General features: G+C 40.6%; 1 protein-coding gene across 1 annotated transcript in view; it reads right to left on the bottom strand.

Moving 5' to 3' along the window:
• The window catches only part of LOC143852602 (villin-2-like), a 101,298-nt gene that overhangs the window by 43,581 nt on the left and 34,649 nt on the right, over positions 1–23,068 (bottom strand). The window contains exons 8-14 of the mRNA XM_077362062.1: positions 9,886–10,045; positions 9,631–9,781; positions 9,446–9,546; positions 9,180–9,338; positions 7,773–7,841; positions 7,623–7,691; positions 7,331–7,468 (exon numbers count right to left, since the gene is read on the bottom strand). Coding sequence (XP_077218177.1) covers positions 7,331–7,468; positions 7,623–7,691; positions 7,773–7,841; positions 9,180–9,338; positions 9,446–9,546; positions 9,631–9,781; positions 9,886–10,045 — 847 coding nt within the window. The remainder of the gene's footprint in view (positions 1–7,330; positions 7,469–7,622; positions 7,692–7,772; positions 7,842–9,179; positions 9,339–9,445; positions 9,547–9,630; positions 9,782–9,885; positions 10,046–23,068) is intronic.

The raw sequence follows: 23,068 nt of genomic DNA, 5'->3' as shown, positions 1-23,068 counted from the left end.
ACTAGCGAAAACAATCTACATTATTGACGTCGAGGAAGATATTGTAAAAGCCCAAAATATATTTAAAAGATATTAGGCTTGCTTAGCCACACACGGAACTACCGATGGAGTAAGACTTCAAATAAACATCCTTATAGGGCATATGTAAGACCATAGTTACTCCATTTGCATATTTAGCTTTTATAGAAGCATGTAGTCTTTTCAAAAGCGCCAAGAAAGTCTTATATTTGTATCTCAAAGAGATTGTACATCTCCATCTAGACAAGCGTCTCACAAGAGAAGCTAAGATGTGTACGCCATAGTTTCAAAACTCCCCCGCATCACTGTGGACTCCCCTGAGTCGACTCCCTTTTACCTTGGACACGTTCAGCACTTTGTCCTACAAAGTCAATACAAACTCCTTTGAGTCTCCAAGGTTATGACCGCATCAACCAAGTACTCAGCCGCGTCAACCGAGTACTCAACCGCTTCATGCCGAGTCAACTAGGATATTCTTCGGCTCTGTTTTGACCCACATTCATGTTTTGAAAAATTGGTGTACGCATGGTAGTCATTGCAAAAAAGTTCAAGACGGCACATAACATGAGAATAAGCATAGCTCATGACAAACAGCATTATCATGGACCTAATATACATAAATGGAACTTTTCAATTTCATGAAAGTTATGGATTCAGGATTTGCAAAATGTGACGCATTTGAAATCATAATCCAGGGTAAACACGCCTCATCATATAATGTCATAAGGCAATCAAAACCCTCAAAAATCTATCCAGATCATGTTGGGGTAGGATGAGATGAGAAACCCCATTCATATCAATCTTAAATTCGAATGACCCAAACTACAAGTGCACATTGATCCATGGATATTTGATCTTATTTGATTGTATATCTTGATCTCCAAGGCATGTATTGATGGTGAATAGACCCCCTCTTTCTCTTTGCCCAAGCTCAGACTCCTCCCTTAAATGGCTCCATCTCACTATGATGGAGGAAAGAAAAACTATTGTTCAATTCTTTCTATCTTATGTTGAACCAGGTAGAATTGGGCATACTACTAGGGTAGAACTTTGGTTTTTTTCTCGTGGCATTAGATCCCTTCAAATATTTTTAGTATATTGGTAGAAGGAATTTCCTCCATCAGATTTGTATGCAGGATTTCACATTTTCAACAAAGGAAACTTCCTTGCTAAACACCTACGAGTCTTTTGTGTTTTCTGCAACGCTTTATTATTTGAGAAACATATGTTGGTTGCATATCTTTTTCAGTTACTTTTAGAAGCCTAATTTTATTTTTATTGTCCTTTTTAAATTGGATTTTTAGTTCACTTACAAAATATGAAAATAAACAAGATACCATGTTGCCAAAACTTGTAAATATCAAAGAAAATGTACAAATTTTGGGAACTCTTCAGCAGCTTCTTAATTAAATCTTAATTTTCAAAAATAAGAAGTCCAATTGTTCCAATTTTGTTTCAATCACTATTTGGGATCCCGCCTCGTCGTTTAGTAGGTTGCTTTTGTTTTGCCATCCCTTCATGATAAAATTCACAAAAAAAAAACCCCTTAAGAAAAAAAATTACCAAATGACTGAATGTAACTTTTGTAGTCATAGAAACCTATTCACATTTTCCTTCATTTCCCCATTCATCGCATCCTAGGTCACTCTTTTTTTTTTTGAATGGCAAGAAATATTATTAATAACTGCGGGAAACCCACGACCAAGAAGGTCAATACAAAGCACCCAAGACTACAATCAAGTTAAAAGCCAGCACAAAAGTGCATAGTAGCTTCAATTGTGGCATCCCCTATCTACTAAGGGCGGCCAAAAATCAAATACAGTTAACCCCATCCCTAGCCATCCTATCAGCGTCCCTGTTAGCTGATCTCTTTACATGCACAAATATGATTGCTGCCTCATCGATCTTGTCCTTGAATTCATCGACCAATGAGAAAACCTCCAAGGAACGGGAAGACTTCCTTTGAGCCATTTAATGACGATAAGGGAATCCCCCTCAACTACTACCTGACCAATGAGATCAGGATCAACCAATCTTAATCCCTGCAGCACGGCCCTCACCTGAGTCTCATTTGAGTCACCAATGCCAATCGGGCCTAAAAATGCCCATATAGTGTTACCATGTTCATCCTTTAAAACCTCTCATATCCCAGCACGGTCAGGTTTTCTCATGCTAGAGCCGTCAAGTTAAGTTTTAGGAGTCCAGAAAACGGTAGTGTCCATTCTTGGTTAATAGCAGGGTTCCCTTCAACTAGCACAGACCTCCTTCCAAGCATACCACAAGTCATGGGCTGAAACAAACCTGAATAAGGACAAAGTCTTCGCCCACGAAATTGTTAGGGCAATTATGTTCCAAAATAGGAAATGGGATATTTTAGCTTGGCCTCCAAAGTCTAAACACTCTCGCATATATTTCCTTCCATAAAAACCCATAACACTGCACGAAGGGTCAACTTCCAAAGTACTCTTCCTTTCTTTCTCCAGGCGACGAAGAACCACCCAGCTAGCAGTTCTCCGAGGCCAGAGGGCATCATCCAAGAAATGCCGAATATGGAAAGAACTCAGCTCCATCTCTTCGGCAAAACTGCAATTGAAGAACATGTGTTCTATTGTCTCACTTGACTTGATGCAAAGGGCACAATGGTCTATAATCCACATGTCGAGGTTGCGAAGGTGATCCACTGTCGGAATCTTATCGAGAAAGGACGTCCATCCAAAGGCGCTGACTTGAGGCAGGGTCGGGATGTCCTATACCCTGGCTATGCGCGAAGCAATAGGAGCAGAGGCAATTTGGCGATGGAATGATTTGACACAGAGAACCCTCGAGGTCCTCCAGATCCAACCCTCTTGTCCTCTCCTGATCTTCTACTGCGCTTCTAGCAACTGAATAAGATTTGCTACTGTATATAGCTCCCTGTCAAAAAAGTTCATTCTAAACTGAGATGAATGAGGAAATGAAGTACTTCTTTGTGATTTTTAATATTCTTAATAATCTAGTTAGCTTTGGCAAAATTGGTGATTTTTGGATCTAGGGGCGTTATGCTATTCACATTTTTCCTTCATTTCCCCTTTCATCTCAGCTTAGGTCAGTTCTTTGTGATTTCATAATCTTGTTAGCTTTGCCAACATTGGTTAGTTTTGGATCTAGGAGTGTTATGCTATTGGCAATAGAAAATGAGGTGCTTGGATAATTCTTTTCCATATCGTCTTTTGGAAGATTTGGAAGGGAAGGAACTCACGGTTTTCTATGGCACAAATAGATGTCTTAAAATATTATTTAGGCTCGTAAATTGGAGGCTTTCGAAGGAGCCATTAATGTGGAGGTTTCGAAGCAAGATTTCTCTTAACATTCTAATTTATTGATAATTGTACTTTACAAGGATTTCATCACAAGTTCTATGAAGTTAGATGAATAGAGCAGCGCCCCCCCCGGGTTTTCTTAAGCTTAATTTTGGCAGGGTGCACCAATGTATTTTCTGACGATTCTAGCAAGAAAGGAACCTCACTCGCGAGTTTTGCTCTAGCCTCTTTATTCACTACTTCATCAATAGATTATGAATTTCGCTTGATTCTTGTTCCTTCCCTAAACATAGTAAGGCCCCCCCTATTTGTTGAAAGGCCTAAACACCCTTTTAGCATGGGATACCTAATGAAGCAAAGGCAAAATCGATTAACCAGAGAAATTTAGAACTTTAATGGCAAGGTGAATTTTTCTTTTGCGTGTCCAATTTTTAAATCTCAAGCAATTGATGTTTAAGTGATTGATGCATTGATTGGGTAAAAGTATTTAGACAGATTTAAATGAGGAAATATCCGGGTTCAAGATGATCTTTATATTAATCGATTTGCTAAATAAAGCTTATGATCATCCTTGGGTATTCTCAAAAATGTTCAAGGAAATGGAATGACTATGAAAAGCCTTTTGCATTGTGCAAGTTCTACCAAAGTCATCGTGAAGGAAATTTATTGGCCAACTGCATAGCAAAGGCATTGCTTGTCCTGATGTAATCTCTTGCAAGCACATGCCTTTTCTCGGGGCTTTGTAACATTGAAACATTGTTTTAATCTTAAGTACGGTGACTAGTCAAGACGTGGGAAAAGATGGGGCATGACAGACAGTATCATGATGCCATTAATATCACCTTTTTTCATTGTTATGTGAGCGGTGTTATAATCAGTTTTTTTTTTTAATGGTGAATAAATTTCATTGATTAGAGGAAGGACCGAGATGGGCCACCCCAAACTGCACAACACAAATCACAATACAGTAAATACAAAATCCTCAAGGAGGTAAGAAATCAAACCACTCCAAACACACCCGACCAACCCCGGACCTAGCTAAGGAGTTAGCTTCACTATTAGCAGATCTCCTCACATGATTAAATATAACAGAAGATCCCGAAGTTAAATAAGAGATTTCATCAAGAAATGAAGTAAATCCCCATGAAGGAACTACTGTCCCTCGCAGCCACCTAACCACATTTAGATAGTCACCCTCCACAATAGTTCTATCCAGTAAATCCCTTTTGATACCCTGGTAAACCAACTTGACCTCCGCCTCACTAGCATCACACCCCCCTAAAGGGCTAGAATAAGCCCATACAACATCACCACTAGAATCACGGCAAAGAACCCCAATCCCAGCAGAGCCCGGATTACCAAGACTCCACCCATCAAAGTTGAGCTTGAGCATGCCACTAGGCGGGGCCTCTCAGCTCTGAACAATTTGTGGCCGATCCTCCATGCTGAAGCACACTTCCCCTCACCCTTCCCACAAGTCAAATGCCGACACAAATCAGAATGATGAAAGGCATCTCGCCCAAGAAATAGTGAGAGCTATAACTTTAATACAGAGCCAATAAGGAGATTTGGCATACCCCTCAAAAACTCTAGAGTTTCTCATTCCATTCACCCACCATGTAGCAAGAAGGAAAATTCTCCAAAGCATTTTACCTTTCCTTCTCCATGTCACCAACTCCCAATTAAAAATCAAATCAGAAATAGTAAATGGGAAGACCCAGCAAATGCCAAACCTCAGCAAGATATAGCTCCATATCTCTCTAGCAACTCTGCAATGAATAAATAAATTTCCCATGGATTCACCATCTTCAAGACACAAAGGGCAATAATCCACGAGCCACAGACCACGCTTGCGGAGAAAATTAATCGTTTGAATCCGATCGCGGCTCACCGCCCAACCGAAGATACGAACTCTGGTGGGTAATGAAAATTCCATACCTTGGCTGAAATAGAGGTTAGACCAAAGGGCACCAAGAGGGAATAGAAGGATTTAACAAAGAAAATACCTGAGGACTTCCAAGTCCGTACTCTTTTATCAGTCCCAGTCCATTTAATGTAGCACCCTTCAATTAACTGTAAAAATTGAGATACCAATTCCAATTCTCTATCAAAAAAATTCCTCCTAAATCCCGGTGTCCAGATCAAGCCAATCCCATTGCGCTAAAAACATTCGCAGACTAGGGCCTCTTTCTTGGAAGCGACAATATACAAATTCGGGAAAAGAACCATGAGCGGGTCTGCTGCACACCACGCATCCCTCCAATATTTTATACAATCCCCCGAATAAACCTTATACCTGACACCCTTGCTGAAGTCATGACTCATCCTCAAGATATCGCGCCACACAGTCACCCCTTGCTTATCAAAGAGATTGTCTGATTCACACTTCCCAGGCTTACAACCATACTTACTCCCAATCACTCGAACCCAAAGTTGAGGCTGCTCCTCCCCAAACCTCCATAACCACTTACCCAAAAGGGCATGATTGAACTCTCTAACTCTTCTAATCCCCAAACTTCCATTCTTAACGGAAGGCATAATTCTTCCAAATCACCAGATGAAGGCCCTTTTTATCATTTGAGCCCCGCATAAAAATCTGTGATGTATCTGCTCGATCCTCAACACAACGCTCACAGGACATTTGAAAACAGAGAAAAAGTATATGGGAATATTGGCCAACACCGCCTTAACCAAAATCAGCCTGCCTCCTCTTGAGACAAGATTCCTTTTCCAAGTCTGTAACCTTCTTTTAATTCTTTCTACGATTGGGTCCCACAAAAGTTTTTTAGGCCTATCAAACCCCAACGGGAGACCCAAATAGGTAGAAGGCAAAGATTCCAATTCACATCCCAAGATGTTGGCTAAATCAAGGGCACTGTCCTGGGATATGTTCAGAGCATACATCCTTGATTTATGAAAATTAGACCTCTGCCCAGTGATCAACTCATAACATCTGATAGAGGCTTTCAGATTTAGAATCTGATTGACATCCGACGCACAGAATCGAAGTGTATCATCTGCAAACTATAGATGAGACACTTCAGCCTGATCATCACCGATTTTAAAACCTTGGAACAATCCCATCCCGCTCCCTCTAACCAACAGTCTACTTAGAGTCTCCGCATTGATAACAAAATGGAAAGGGGACAAAGGATCTCCCTGTCTTAGACCTCTAGATGATTTAAAGAAGCCTTTAGGAGACCCATTGATAAGGATCGCGAACCAAGCTGAAGAAACACATCTCCTCATCCACTCTCTCCAACGGTTCCCAAAACCCATTCTTCCAAGCAGATAGCCCAAACAATCCCATTCTGCCCTATCGTAAGCCTTTTCCATATCCAATTTACACAAGATGCCACCCTCACCATTTCTAAGATATGAGTCTGTTAAGAGTAGGCATGAGTATTGACTCCGCTTAAGCCCACCATTTTTTTTGTGTGCTTAAGTGGTTATAACGCCTCCCATTGGTTCGCTTAAGCGGGACCCAAACATTTAAACAAATGCAAGGCGGTATAACCACTTAAGCGCACAAATATATATATATATATATATATATATATATATATATATATATATATATATATATTACATTAAACTGAGGGAATGATCATCGATTTCTCTTACTCTCACATTCATGCCACTCTCGTCTCTTATTCTCTTCTCTCTCTCTCTCTCTCTCTCTCTCTCTCTCTCTCTCTCTCTCTCTCCTACGCCATGAAGGGGTTTAACATGGTATCAGAGCTTCAGGTTAGAGACCTCTTCAACTCTATCATCACAACCTACTCGTCTCCCCCCACCCCACCAAACCCCCTTTTTCTTTTTTACATTTTTTTTCGGTTTTGACCTACATCTAGCAATGCCAAAACTAAACCGATGAGCAATTGCAACAAGATAAACACCCTTTCGCCCCTATAACAAAAGAATATTGATACATCCAAAAACCCCAGGGAATACATTTACCAAAAATTTTGCTAGAATGTAATAAAGAAAAATGGTAAACAATAAGTGCATACCGCATCAACTTGGACCGCTTTATTGTTGTACACTGATGCACCAGAAATTTGAATAAGCGCAACACTATCAGCAGTATAAGTTTCATCATTCACACCCTTGTCTGCTATGAACTTCTTGTAACTAAAGCTGATTCCACCCTGCAAAGAAGTAAAAAATTTACTTCAAATATAACAGCCTAATTTCTAACAATAAAAAGAAAGTTTCTTGGAGTGATCATTTTATCTAGACACTTATTGTTTGCTTGTTATTGTCTATACATAAGAAAGAACCAGACGGGCCAACTAAGAATACCTTCAAGACAACCATGGGTTGAAAGATTGCAATGAATTGTGGCGGCTCTTTTCCTTGAACAATGCGTCCCTGCAGAGGGCCCTTAATTAAAAACAATCCCTTAAAGAAGTCACCCTGGCCTGAATTTTTTGAAAGATGACAAAACATTACCTGAACAGGCCTCCCTTTTAGGGAATTAGACATTGTATTAGCTAACCATGTAGCCATCAATTGGTCCTCCTAGAAGAGAGAAGCATAATCACGGTAACAAAGTAGTAAGTATCATTATGATGTGCCCAAATAAAGCAACAAATATCAAAAGATAAATTAAAACACCCAGCAACAAGAATCTTGTAACCATGGAGCCTATACGGATGGATTAGGTAGACCTAAGAAATGTAATAATATAAATATATATAGAATGTAGTGGAAAATTCAGAAATGTATGGAGGGTAATATTGTTCGTACAACATTCATAGCTACAATTTGATTTGTCAAAGGCACTATAATTGCATGAAAAAGACTAGGCATGATAGTTACAAATTCAATATATGATACTAGGATCTATGAAGCACGGGTACGAGTACGGGGTGCGGGTACGACACGACACGGGTATGTGGGTACGTGATTTGCCAAAAAAACCAGGTGCGGGTACGTTCGGGTACGCCGAATATAATAATATATTTTAATATTTTATTATATATTTATAAAAATTAAAAAAAAAATTGTAGAGCAATCAAATAACAATAACATCACTAAAATGGAAAATTCTAATATTACTCTTCATTTCATAAGTGATTAAGTTCCATATTTCATAACATGAGGCATCAATACATCATTCATTAGAAAAAAAAGTCTGTCACCAGTGTGTTGACCAGTGCCTGACAAGATGAATAATTTTTAGAGACCAAATTATGAGATTTTTTTACCGGACTTTTGGGATTTAATAATGTTTGGACACGATAGATTTTATGAATTTTTAAAATTTGAAAAATACCCCACCGTTTGGAAGTTAAGAAAGTTAAAATTTTGACCCGACCCTTTTTCTTTGAATTTTGTACTAGAACTGGAGAGTTGACTTTTTTTCCTTTTAGATTTGGGTGTTGAAACTATTTTTAATAAATCCAAAAGGGGGGTATTCCGTTATTTACATGTAAATCTTAAGTAAATGGAAAGTAGAGAAAAGTACAGGAGAGGAGAGAGAAGCAGCAGGAAGAAGCAGGACGTGTCGGGTACGCATGGTGCGCACCCGACACGCACCCAACCACTAAAACTAGTTTTTTTTTTTTTTTAAATGGGGTACGCACCCCGGACGTACCCGCACCCATACGTGTCGGGTGCGGGTGCGAGACCCCGGGAGAGTACCCGTGCTTCCTAGACTAGGATGCTCTGAACAGGTGGTGGATACTTCAAACCATAAAGAAAACATTAGTGGGAAATGTGGCATAGCAATGAGGCATAAGAACATAAATATCAGCAAAAGGATCAATAATTATAAAAGATAAATAAAAAACAACAGAGTAAAAAAGGAAGAACAAAAATAAGCACTAGAATATATAATTAACACATTTACTTTACCTGAATACTATCCTTCCCCATCCAGCAGGATAAGAAGTAATCTTCCTTCTTATCACCAGAATGATATGTATATAGAACAATATAGCAATCTCCACTGTAGAATTTTCCAATTTCCTCCTTCGGAACTGAGGTCTTAGCACTGCCATTAATGCGCCAGACCTGAAATGCAAGCAATTTTTCATTCTTCGAGAAAGAATTATTAATCGAGTAGCTTATAATACTGCATATCAAAATATATAAATCACAGGAAGACACCTGATTCAGACCTCAATTTTTCCACCAACTTCAAGCAAAGGAGGGATGTCCTCATTTATAGGAGCACCTTTTGTGATTCCCTTGACATCAACACCTTGTTGCTTCAGCATCGCTAAAAGAACCCCAAACAAATTGTAAGTGAAAAAGAATTATGAAAGGAATGCAATTAAGTTCAAACATGGGAACACACCACTACCTGCTACTTTCCCTTTTCCGTCCTCTGCACCGGATGTCCCCGTGCCTATTGGCCAAGATTCGAAGTTGGACTTGAATGAATGTGTCTCAAACCCTTGAATAACTCGAGTTATGCGTGTGGTCTTTGGCCTATTTTGATTAGTGATAAATTCCTGTAAAAAAAAATTAGAAGATCAAAATAGTTTCTTGATACAAGAATCAAATCAAAATAGTTGCTTGAGTGACAAATAAAAAGACATGGAGATTAATAGTGTACCTCAGCAGCTTGGCTGGCAACTTTTCTATCCTCCACTTGTGTTATCCGGCCAACCCAAACAAACACCTCAGCCCCACAATCTAGTAAATAGCATTTGTCATTTTCCAACATTGACTTGGAAAGTGCATCTTCTACTATCTTCACCTGACCATCAGTAATACTACAGAAAGGCAATGATCACAATTTAGTACCACATGCAGCCTAGTTGGAATATGTACCAAGATAAATATTATTTCAAACAAACAATTATGTATGTGGAAATCATGAAGCATTTATTTACTTCTCAGCCCACAAGTTTCTTCACGTTGGAGTCCTGTTGCATGGATTCAAATTCGAATATTGGGATTCGACATGGATTCAGGGTGTCAGGTTCGACAAACTCCAAAAAGTAGAAATCGTGGATTCGGTAATTTTTATTAAATAAACTAAAATTTTAAATTTTAAAAAAATATATATTTAAAAAATTTAAAAGTTTAAATGTGTGTGTATACATGAAAATTTTGAAGGTGGAGGGAACAGGCGTTAAGGTTCTTATTAAGAGAAGATAGGTTGTGATTTTATAAAAAAATATGAAAAAATGCATTCAATGGGAAAATATAAAGGATTCTTATTTTAAAAGAGATAGTGAATCCATGAAAAAATGCTACGACAAGAATCCGGATGTGTCCCACGTGAATCCATGTCCGAAACACGTGTCGGCATGGATTCGACATAGTGGGGCAAAGAATCCATGCAACATAGCTTTGGAGTATGATTCCTCAAAATACCAATATAGCCACTAATAGTAAAGTGTAAAACATAAAATCTCTTTAACTTTCACTGTAACATAGATCTAAATATAATAAGACAGTAGTTAAAAGCATAATAAAACAAAATACCACCACAAAAACAAGAAAATGCCAATTCAAATAATGTATACAAGAGTATATCATAGCAATCAAGTAAGACTGAGATGTATATATATGACAACCATTCGGGAATTTGGAAACATATTGTTACGTTAGCATTGCCATTATATATATAAATATATAAGTTGTCTTCTACATGGAGATTGGAGAAGGGAGAAAAAGAGAAGAGAAAGAGAATGGTAGAAAGAGTACATGAGAGAGAGTCCCTCCCACACGATTTTATATATATGTGTGTGTGTGTGTGTGTGTGTGTGTGATAGATTTTACAAATGACAAGAATACCCTTAATGAGGGAAACACGTCCAACACTCCCTCTCAAGCTAGAATGTATATATCATGCATTCCTAGCTTGTTACAAGCATCCTTTAACTTAGCAGGCCCTAATGGTTTGGTGAATACATCTGCAAGCTGGTTTGCTGATCGAGTAAACATGGTACATATTTCACCTCTTTGAATTCTTTGACGAATGAAGTGGCAGTCCACTTCAATATGTTTAGTTCACTCATGGAAGACTGGGTTGGCTGCAATATGAATTGCAGATTTGTTATCACAATAAAACCGTGCTGGACCTGAAGATCAAATACCAATCTCTAATAGGAAGGAGCATAACCACTCGTATATGAAATAGCTCTGTATTATGCTTCCGCACTGGATTTAGACATAATATCTTGCTTCTTACAAGACACCATATTACCTCCAACAAAAGTACAGTAACCAGTTGTGGACCTCTTGTCTGCTGGAGACCCTACCAAATCTGCATCAGTAAACCCTTCTACTCTCCCATGACCATTTTTCTTGAACACAAGCCTTTCCTTGGTGTACCCTTCAAGTACCTAACGATCTAAATCACTGCTGCGCAATAGGATATGCGAGGAGAACTCATAAATTGACTAACCACTCCTACGGCAAATGAGATATAAGGACGAGCGACTGTCAAATAAATCAACTTTCCAACCAACCTCCTGTATCCACCAGGATCATCCAACAGGTCTCCTTGATCTGGAAGGAGTTTGACATTCGGATCCATAGGCGTAGATGCTGGATTTATCCCCATAGAACCTGTCTCCCCTAATAAATCTAAAGTATACTTCCTCTGTGACAAGAAAGTTCATAACAAGAGTGAGCTACCTCAATTCCAAGGAAATACCTAAGAAGACTCAAGTCTTTGGAGGAAAACTCTCCCTGGAAGAAAGTCTTTAATCTTTGTATGCCACCTTTGTCATTTCCTGTGACCACAATATCATCCACGTATACTATCAAGAATATATATCCAGCAATGGATTGGTAGTTGAAAGTGGGAGGCTATATATATATATATATATATATATATATATATATATATATATATATATATATATATAGGAAAATGATATCAGCACAACTGTTGTTTTAATAGTTGCACGATCCAGCTTGTCCTTCTTTTTTAATGGGCTTGTGAGAGATTTTTTGGAACTGAAATAACCTTTTGTCAGCTCTTTGAATACTAAGAGACAAGATGCCTTAGTGGAAATATGAAAACACGGTAGTGCTGATATCTTCCTTTAATTCCGACAAAGAACATGTCCTCCCCGAATGAAAGAATCGTATCGAACTTCAAGAGTAACAGATAAGTGCATCAACTTTCCAGTGGAACAAGGGTACTGCCTATCAACTACATAAGAATTTAAGATCAAAATGTAACTAATCCTTCATCAAACCAAGAACCCAGTGCTAGTAGACCTTTGAACCACAACAAAACTACCTTGTGGAGCCCTGAGGGAAGCATCTTTGACGCAATTCATGATTGAAGGCACATCAATGCACATTGAAACAAAGATTGAGGCATACAACTTAAGCCCCAATTACATTTTCAGCCAGACTAATCGCATTTGACTTTATAAAAGAAAAAAATTCATAACCGGAGTTGTTTTAGAATCCATGTTGTCGATTCCTTTTCCTTGACTCCTTTCCATTAAAGTTTATAACAAGTTATTAAATTTACTAAGTTGAAACTAAATTAATCCCATTCTAGATGGATTGGAGTAGACTCAAGAGGATAGGATGCCAAATAAAGATTTCAGGCTTCTAAGCAATCATGACATAGTTGCATGCCTCCAAGAATAAGACATAATTGCAATGTTCCTGAATTGTATTTGAAATTTGTCACAAAGATGTTATTCAAATTAAGCCCATTCTAGATGGATTGTAGTGGACTCATGAGGACAGGATGCGAAATAAAGATTTCAGGCTTCTAAGCAATCATGACTTAGTTGCATGCCTCCAAGAATAAGACATAATTGCAATGTTCCTGAATTGTATTTGAAATTTGTCACAAAGATGTTATTCAAATTAAGCACATTCTAGATGGATTGTAGTGGTCTCATGAGGATAGGATGCGAAATAAAGATTTCAGGCCTCAAAGCAATCATGACTTAGTTGCATGCCTCCAAGAATAAGACATAATTGCAATGTTCCTCAATTGTGTTTGAAAGAATTCTTTTGGATGAAGTGGAGTCCCTAACCTCTTTGCTTGGGCGGAAAGGATAACTAACGGCAAAAACCATGTACATGGAAGCAGTGCAGAACCAAGGAAGCAGTGCATATCAGGACCTAAGAAACCAGTGGCCTTCGCAGAATCAGCGAAACCAGCGTGTTAGAGCAGAGCCAGCAGCTACACTTCCAAATCAAGCTGGCCATCATCCCAGACAGAGAGACGAAGAATCATGGGACATTTTGATGGTCAAAGTAGCGTGAAGATACAAAAGGGCTGAGGAGAGGAAGTGGAAGAACCTGGGCGACTGGACTTTTGGAAATTGCAAATATCAGAATTTTATAAGGTGGTTTGTTGGAGGTGTGGGAAGTTATGGTCCACTTGGGACAGAAACTTGTAGGAGTCTAGAATTGGTGTGGATAAGTGTTCGGCTAAAAAATGTAGCAGCAAGCCCATAGATCAAGAGCAAGGCCTTCGTACTAGTAGCTTTGCCCTTTTGCCTATCGAGGCCTCTATTGCAAGGCTGGAAGCAGAGTTGTACACTTGATGGTCTTGTTCCTCGAGAATGCTTGAAGCAGGCTAGAAAGAGCCAATGGGATTAAGGGTAAGGTTCAGGTGGTGGGGATGGATGTATTGGAAGTAATGATTATGGCACTGACAGATGTAAAAAGAGTAGATTTGAACATAGTGAGGAAATCCAAAATCAGGATGTCCCTTTGAAAAGCTAGAAGAATGGGGTTGCACTCTCTCAGCAAACTTCGACTCTGCAATGATTGTACAGCAAGAGGAATTGGTGACGCCAATTTCGTGGGTGGATCCAAAAGAGGAAATTTTGGAAATATCTGTCAATCATGTTTTATCAACTAGTAAGGTCTTGGGTCTAGTCCAATCAGGTCCTTCGGATGATCTGAGAAACATGTTTAGAGTTGCGGAGAAAAGAGTTGGACTTGAGAGATGTTACGGAGAAAAGAGTTGGAATTGAGAGATGTTAAAGTATAAAAGATGGATAACGCCTTTCTCCAACAGCTTAAGCTTTTGGAGAAGTTGGTAAGTTAACATGGTATCAAAGCCAAAGGTCTCGAGTTCAAACCTCCCAGATAGCGTAAATCCACATGCGATGGTCGGCCCTAAGTGGGACCACATGTGCCATGTGTTTGCCAAGTGGGCGACACATGCGGAGGAGTGTTAAAGTATAAAAGATGAATAACACCTTTCTCCAACAGCTTAAGCTTTTGGACAAGTTGGTAAGTTAACAAGAGATTGTAAGCCCAAGGGTTCCCATGGGTTAATCATTCACCTTACCTTATTGTTTTGATGCTAGCAAACCAAATTGATTTGCATTTATGGACTAATGTGTTGCTTTGAGGTGCTGTGTTGTATACAGGAATTTCATGTCATAATAGCCATTACACAACTCTTCACAACACAAGGCTTGGGATCAAGGAGCAAAGGAACCAAGAGCTTGCACCTACAGTGAAGACATCCTCATTTGAAGATGTTCAAATCAAGAAGCTCATCATGAAGATTCCACAAGTTCCCAACAAGTGTCAAGAAGGAGGTTGGAGTTGAACATGCCATGGTGACACCTCATGTACCTCAATATGTATTGAAGATTGGAGGACAAGTCACAAGAGCCAAGACAAAGTTCAAGATGTTCACTCAAGCCGAAGAAGTCCAAGAAAGTGCGAAGGAGACGATACATTCCAAGAAGACTCAACGGTATTCATTTTTAGAATGTATTTAGAATCCTCTTGATTTTATGTTTAAATGCACTTCCAAAATGTTTTCAAATGGTTTTTATACTTAACATTTTACATCTTTGAAAACCATCAACACACCCAAAAATGTATTTGAAAACCTTGGACGTAAGCCCAAAGACCATGGCCCAAAGTCCCTGAATTCTAAAGTTAAAATGGAATTTTTACCAGCGCAGGTCGACCGGGGGTATCCCGGGCGACCGCGCCAAGATGGCTGAATTTCCAGCACTTGCGAAAATTATCAGGCCGGTCGACCGGGTCAAGCCGGGCGACCGCGGATATGTGTTTATTTCAAACATAACAATCCGTCATGGGTTTAGGCGATCGACCGCGGATAGGTTTTGAGCGGAATTTTTGAGCGAACAGGTAGCCCTCGCCGAGCGACCGCCATGGGGCCGGTCGACCGCGACGGTAAGAAATTTGAAAATATAAAAGGGTGCCCGATAGGGGCGGGCAACCGCGATAGGTCGGTCGACCGCCGGTCGAGCAAACTAGCCGTTGGGGCGTTTTCAGCTTGACTTTTTCAAGCCAGTTATTTACAGTTTTACCCAAACGGTCATATTTTCAAATACACTATATATACATCATTAAAACCTATCTCTACAAGCTTTTGAACATTTTGAGAAAGATCAAATCCCATTTCTCTTTGAGCTTCAACATTTTTTTTCAAAAGCAAAAACCTCTTTGATCTTCCATTTCTGCATCTTATCAAGAGGCACTCCATAGGGCTTTACATTTGTATTTTCTTGGAGTGATTGTGAGCTTACAAAGTTGTAATCCGCCTATTAACAGGCATTGAGTGTTTTTCAATTTTTTCTTTGCTCTTCATTGAGGGTCTTCTCTTCGGCCCGTTAAGAATCGTGAAGACGAGGGTCTCCTCTTCGGCCTGTTAAGAAAGGTGAAGACGGCATATGAGGGTGTGTCTTCTCGCCGAAGGCTTCGTGCAGATGGGCTTCGCTTTAGCCCTTAAGAATGGAAAAGCTTGGTCATGTAATGGCTTATTGATCCGGCCTTGAAGGAGGATCGAGATAGTGGAACTCGCGCGTGGACGTGAAGAGTGGAGTAGGTCTTGTGATAGACCGAACCACTATAAATCTTGTGTTCATTGTCTCTCTCTCTCTTCCTTTCCTTCTCTTGCACGTGTGGTGATTGGTAATCTCTAACCTAACTTATATTTGTGCTTTTGATTAAACAAGGATTAGTAAATGCACTTGATTGAAATGTTTAAACCCTAAGCATTATAATATTTATTTAAACAAAGGTTAGCTAAATGTGCATGATTAGAAAGTCTAAACCCTAGCTTTTATTGATATACATATTTGAACAAGGGTTAGACTAATTAGTGCTTACTTAAATGAATTAATTTTTAATCTTCCCTTAATTAGGCCTAAAATTTCTCATTTGCCAATTCACCCCCCCCCCCCTCTCTTGGGTTGTCACACTTGTATTTCAGAGATGTTGCAGATCCTTTGACTTTGGCGGGTGTGAAGAGAATGCTCTGCAAAATAGCTCGGTTAAAGTCAGATATCAATTATGATGTGCCAGTTAAGAATTCAATATCAGGTAGAGGTAGGGATGGCAGCAAGAGAGGCGGCCTTAAGGGGAGAGATCCTAGCTGCTCTGTTTCCTTGTGAGGATTTTATCATGGAATGTGAATGGGCTTGGAGCCCTAAATAAGCAGGCTCGGGTGAAAGAATTGGTTAGGTATAACAAACTGGATCTGGTATGCATTCAAGAAACGAAACTGGGTTCAGTGAATAGAAATACAATTAAAGGTTTGGGTGGTCAAGCTCATTGGGAGTTCATATCTTTGGACGCGGTAGGGGCTGCTGGCGGCATTCTGATTCTATGGGACGAATCTAAATGGGTAAAACAAGATTGTTGGGTTGGAAGGTTCTCGGTTTCGGTAGTACTCAGTAAAGTAGGGGAAAACACTAGCGTGATCTTTACAGGTTTTTATGGGCCAATCATCAGTGGTATTGCTACAGATTTGGAGAGAAAAGAGTTGGGAAGAGTCAAAGAGGAACATAAAAGAATTGTATTGCAGGAGGAAATCTCTTGGCGCCAGAAATCAAGGGTAAAATGGTTGAAAGAGGGGCACAAAAATACAACTTATTTCCATGGGATGGCAAGTGCGAGAAGAAGGGGAAACAGAATTGGGGCCATCCAGCATGATGGTCGTATTTCTCACAAAAAAGAGGAGATAATTGGGGAAATCCTGAATTTTTACAAGAACCTACACTCTTCGGATCGGGTAGTGCGTCCTACCATTGAGGCTGTTGACTTCGATGTGCTTGATGAGTCGGATACTCGGATAGAATTGCCCTGTAGGAACCTTAGCTGGAAGAGGAGATTGAGAAAGGAGTATTCTCTCTTGCGTGTGATAGAGCACCTGGTCCGGATGGCTTCTCTTGCTTTCTTTCAAACCTGTTGGGGTTATTTGAAGGGAGATATTCTGAGGTTTTTTTCGGTATTCTTTCAAGGATGGAGTTAGATAGAAGTACCGGTGCAACTTTTATAGCTCTAATTACCAAAGTGGAGGGTGCTCTGAAGGTTTTTGAGTTTAAGCATATTAGTCTTGTGGGATGTTTGTACAAAGTTTTGGCGAAGGTATTGGCAAGCGCATTAAAAGGGTGCTCCAGAAATTTATTTCGTCATCCGAATGTGCCTTTGTGAGTCAGAGGCAAATTCTGGATTGCTCACTAGTTGCCAATGAAATATTTCTCTAGATCTGGAGAAGGGGGAATTGTTTGTAAATTGGATATGTAAAAAGCTTATGATCGGGTGGAGTGGAAAAGTCTAGATTATTTGCTTGCTAGGATGGGGTTTGGTTCGAGGTGGAGGGGTAGATGAGATGTTGTGTTTCATCGGCTTGGTTTCCTGTCCTAATTAATGAGTCTCCTAAAGGGTTTTTCAAGTCTTCTAAGGGATTACATCAAGGCGATCCTCTATCACCCTTCTTGTTTGTCATTGTGGCTGAGACTTTGAGCTGCCTTATGGAAAAGGGAAGATCACAGGGTTTGTCATTGAAGAGTTTAAGGTCGGCCAGGCAGGGTTTGAGGTGTCCCGTTTTCAATTTGTTGATGATACTTTTCTCTTTTGTTCACCACATAGTTGGAAGATAATGAATATTAACGCTATTCTCAGATGCAATGGAAATGGTTACAGGCCATAGATCAAATTTTATCAAGTCTCGGGTGTTTGCAGTAAATGTAGATGACACAGTTGCACTTGACTTGGCTAGTATTATGGGGTACCAATTAGAAAAGCCTCCTACTACGTACCTTGGTCTTCCTCTGGGGTCTGGGAGACCAAAGAAATCAACTTGGGATCCTATAGTGGATAGAATTGATAAGAGATTAGACACCTGGAAAAGGAACCTTGTTTCTAGGGGTGTATTGAACTTATCCAGAGAAGATTTTTGTGGGGTGGTTCGAATGGTAAAAAGGGGATTTCCCTAGTGGCTTGGGAGGATGTTTGCAAATCCATCAAGGGAGGAGGATTGGGTATTAGGAGAATCAAGGATATGAATTATTCTCTTCTAGGCAAATGTTTGTGGCGGTTTGGGGAGGAGCATTCCCAACTGTGGGCGCCACGGTGATTACAAGCAAATATGGGGTTGAACCGGGCCATTGGGAGCCCAAAAATTCGTATAGAAAGCCGGGGGTCACCGTTTGGCGAGACATTATGAGTATGAGTAATCTCTTCAACTAGGGAATTCGGTCTAGACTCTAGAGTCTATTAGGGGGATAGAATTAGTTTTTGGCAAGCAAATTGGTGCTCCTCGTCTTCTTTTAAAGAATTGTTTCCTTCTTTATTTACCGTTGCTTTGAATAGAGATGACGTAGTGAAGGATTGTTTTGAGTGAATTGGGAATAAGGTGGTTTGGAAACTGGTGTTCAGGAGGAATTTTTTTGACAGAGAGCTTCCTTTGGTTACGAGATTGTTTGAGTTGTTAGAAGGCTATTATATTCGTCGGTCTGGTGAGGATAAGAGGGTATGGATTTGGGAGTCTACTGGGGTATTCACAGTTAAGTATTTCTACAACAAATTAGTTTCATGTCCTGCTTCCCCTATTAAAGCAAAAGTTTGGAAGATTCAAGCTCCTCCAAGTGTTTGTGCATTTAGTTGGGCAGCACTTCGGGAACGAATTCAAACGGTGGACTTTCTTAGGAAGCGCAATTTTTTTATTGTTGATCATTGCAATTTGTGCATAGCGGCAGGAGAATCGGTAGACCATTTATTTATCCATTGTGCAGTTGCCAAAGAGGTATGGATTAGCATTCTCTCTAGATTTGGTATCGCATGGGTTTTCCCCTCTAAATTATCAGATTTGTTTAATGTGTGGTCATTGGTGCCGTGGAAGAAAAAGGGGAAGGTGCTCTGGTCTTTGTCTCTACTAACAACCCTATGGGTTCTTTGGAAAGAAAGGAATGCAAGGGTTTTTGATAGGGTAGCCAAAATCATCCTATTATCTTTTCATCAATCTTTTCCGGTTAGTATAGGCATTTGATCTTTGGGAGGGTTGGAGGGAGATTTGCCTCAGCGAGGAACAGTGTTCCTCTATTGCGCAGAGCTTGGCAGCCCCCTCATCGTGATTTGATGAAATTCAATTTTGATGGTTCCAGTATAGGGAATACGATCCCGAGAGGTATTGGAGGAGTGCTAAGGAATCAAAGTGGTGAAGTAATATGGCCGTTTGCTGGGCCAATCGGAGTATCAGATGCTAGTGAAGCGGAGGTTAGAACCACTCACCAAGGAATCCTTGGGTTGGATAGTGAATCTCTTGACAAATTGATAGTAAGAAGGTGACTCCCTAAATACCATTCGTTGGATAAGGGATTTTGCAGTTCCACCTTGGAGGTTTGCTCAATTTTTTTATGAGACTTTTGACAAAATTAAGGGGTCCTCCATTACTTTTAATCACGTAAGGAGATCGGCTAACAGTGTGGCTGATCTCTTGGCAAAAGATGGGGTAGATGGTTCGTTTTGGAGTGGTTTGATTATTTACCCCCATGATTTGGGAGGAGCTCTGTATTTTCTCTTTTTCTTTGTTGGTTATCTTTTTTCCTTCCTTTGTATCTTTTGGGGTGATTCCCTCTGTCTCCCTTCTTTCTATCAATAAATCTTCCTACTGTTAAAAAAAATGGGGAGAGAAGAAAAGGACTGTTAACTTACCAACTTCTCCAAAAGCTTAAGCTGTTGGAGAAAGGCGTTATTTATCTTTTATACTTTAACACTCCCCCGCACGTGTGGCCCACTTGGCAATCACGTGGCACATGTGGTCCTACTTTGGGCCGACCATCGCATGTGGATTTTTGCTATCCGGGAGGTTTAAACTTTAAACTCAACACCTTCGGCTCTGATACCATGTTAACTTACCAACTTCTCCAAAAGCTTAAGCTGTTGGAGAAAAGCGTTATTTATCTTTTATACTTTAACAAGGACCATGAAAAAAGACGGGTGGAGGGAAATTTTTGGAGTTCCTCCTCAAGCTTGGTCGTCAGAAAATTTCCTGAAGGCGGGAAGGATAATTGAAAAATCGGTGTCACTTGGCAGATCTTGTTACCCAGGCCAAGGTTATAAGAAGCTCGCATTAAACTGTTGTCGTCATCCTTCTGCCCTAGCCAACTGGATTTTCCGGTCTTAGTTAAAAGGAAGGCAGTTTGGATTATGGCGAACATGTTTTCTTGGACGAGGTGAGCTTTAGGGTGGCAAAGTTATGGATCAGAATTGCACCTAGAACTGGTCGCAGGCGGCTGGCTTGGGTTTGCCACCGAGGCTGCTAAATCAGCGGAAAGAGGGTTGTTTGGTGGAACTTGCCTAAGCTTGGAGGTTTGGACTAAGTCAGAATAACCACACACTCACAAACCCACACCCAGTGCACTGACGGACCAAGCCAACGATTTTAGACCAAACATGTATCAAACTTTCCACTAAACTTAAAACAACCCATCAAGATCCGGCAACAGCAACACGCGATGGCAGAGCTTGTTCGGAAAGGTGAGGAAGACTCATCGGAGTTGGCAATAGAGACACCGAAACTGGTGGTGTAAATGCAGGAGGTGGAAATTTGGGGTTCCAATTCAAAATTAGTTTTGAAACCCGACGGTGGGTAGGGCATCTACATCTGGAGATCATCAAGATGAAGAGGCATGGGAAACCCAGATTTCCAGGAAGACAAAGAGACTGAGAACTGTGGAAAAAAAGAAGAAAAGAAGGAAATTTCGGTGATTGGATCTGCTCAAGATGCAGATTCAAGAACTTTAAGAGAAAGCTGGAATGTTTGAAACGCACTAAGGTGTGGTTGGGCTTTGACGTGAATCTGCCGGTTCCTCAAACCATAAAAGGAAGAAATGTTCCCAATAGATGGAGGCCAGTTGTTCCTGTAAACCCTCCGGAGAGGTCGGGTACAGTAGAAAACAGAGGGCTTGGTGGTGATTGTGACGCGCATCAGACTGTAAGAGAAGAGAGGGACAAAATAGAGGAGGAATCATATCACCAGAGAGGATCGAGCTTCACTCTCTTCCAGATATCAGAAGAGGAGTGTGGGGAAAACTAAAAGGCTAGGATCTTGGAAGATCAAACCGAGCTGAAAGAGTGGATCAAGAAGTGTCCAGGAATCTCAGGGGAGATTATGATTAAGCAGATTGATAGAAGGGAGAGGAATATTATTCTTCAGGGGGTTTCAAACATGGAGGGGGTAAAGCCAAGGACAACCCGTTTGAAGAACTGGAAATGTAGTAAACTAAATATTCTGGATCTCTGGTGGCGTCATGTGGTCAATCTGTCGTATTCCACCTCATGCATGGAAAGAAGAAAATTTCAGAAAGGTTGGGAGTAGAGTGGGAAGGGTGATTTCGATGACTCGTGTATAGAAGGAAATGGATGCAAGGAGGGTTTGGTCCTGTTAATAGTGTCTAAGGAGGTGCCGCAGCAAGTGAAACTCCCGGTGTTTATCGACGATGTCATTCGGTGAATAACGGCGAAGCGAATAGCTAATGGAGGCCGTAGAACAGCGGGAGATAGTGGGTCGGAGCTACAGGACAAAACCCTCACAGTGGCATCTTCAGCTTTGGGAGGCGGTGGATTCTCGGAGGGGGCGCAGTCTAGCGAAATGGCGCAAGTTAGCGTCAGTTCAGCGCATGATAGTCAAACGTGCCCGCCCCATTCGAATTCTAAGACTTAGATTAGAGGATAGGATGGTTGTACGTTCAAAGCAAGTGGCGCCCAATGAGTGGAGCGATGATCTGTCAAACATACTTCGAGCGGGAGAATTTGGCAACCGGTTAGTCCCGGTCAATGATGGAGGACAGCTATCCTCAATTCTCGAAAGCCGGGAGAACAGAGCGAGCCCAAGATTGTCTTTGGCCCAATTATTCTGTGACATATTGCCGGTGATGGACTCGGGCTTGCAACCAAACGGCCCATGGGCCACAATGTCAGAAGCGTGGATCAGCAGGATCCTATTAGGGATCCAGATATCCTCTTCGATGAAAAATCATGAGAACTCGGAAGTCTGTCCTCGCCCTCCACTGATATCTCTCTCCCCTTTAATGAAGCGAGAGCCCATTCTCCTATTCCGCCGTAAATCACCGATGTATCACCAAGGAATCTTGCTATATCCTCTCTGAAAAGTTATGATCCTAAGAAGTTCAGCTGGAATGATAACATGGTTCCCGTAGCTCTTACTTTCCTCGATGGAGAGGATAATAACGGTTGTGAGTCTGCTTGCCAGGATGCTTTATGGCCTTTGGTAGAATTGCCCTCTCGGGAAGTCTTAGAGGAGGTTATGGTTATGAATTCAAGCAATGAGAACCAGGCCCGTGAAGGCACCTCAATGTCTAGTCCAGTATATGGGGGCGAGGAACTTTTTTTTTGATGGGTAAGCTGGGGTTAGGCATAGACCGCTAGCAGATATATTAATAAAAGAGAAGGATACAACATGAAGAGCCCAAGAGGCAAACCCTAAACAGGCTTAGGGAACACAAACAACCAACAAAATGGGATCTCTAGCAAGAGATCCCCAAAAACACAAAAGGGGTGGG

Source organism: Tasmannia lanceolata, unplaced genomic scaffold (assembly GCF_043159265.1).
Source record: "Tasmannia lanceolata isolate RefF3 unplaced genomic scaffold, GAP_Taslan_0.1 ptg000019l, whole genome shotgun sequence".
Taxonomy (NCBI): domain Eukaryota; kingdom Viridiplantae; phylum Streptophyta; class Magnoliopsida; order Canellales; family Winteraceae; genus Tasmannia; species Tasmannia lanceolata.
Note: the sequence above shows the minus strand (reverse complement) of the source record. Positions and strands in the feature narration are given on the sequence as shown.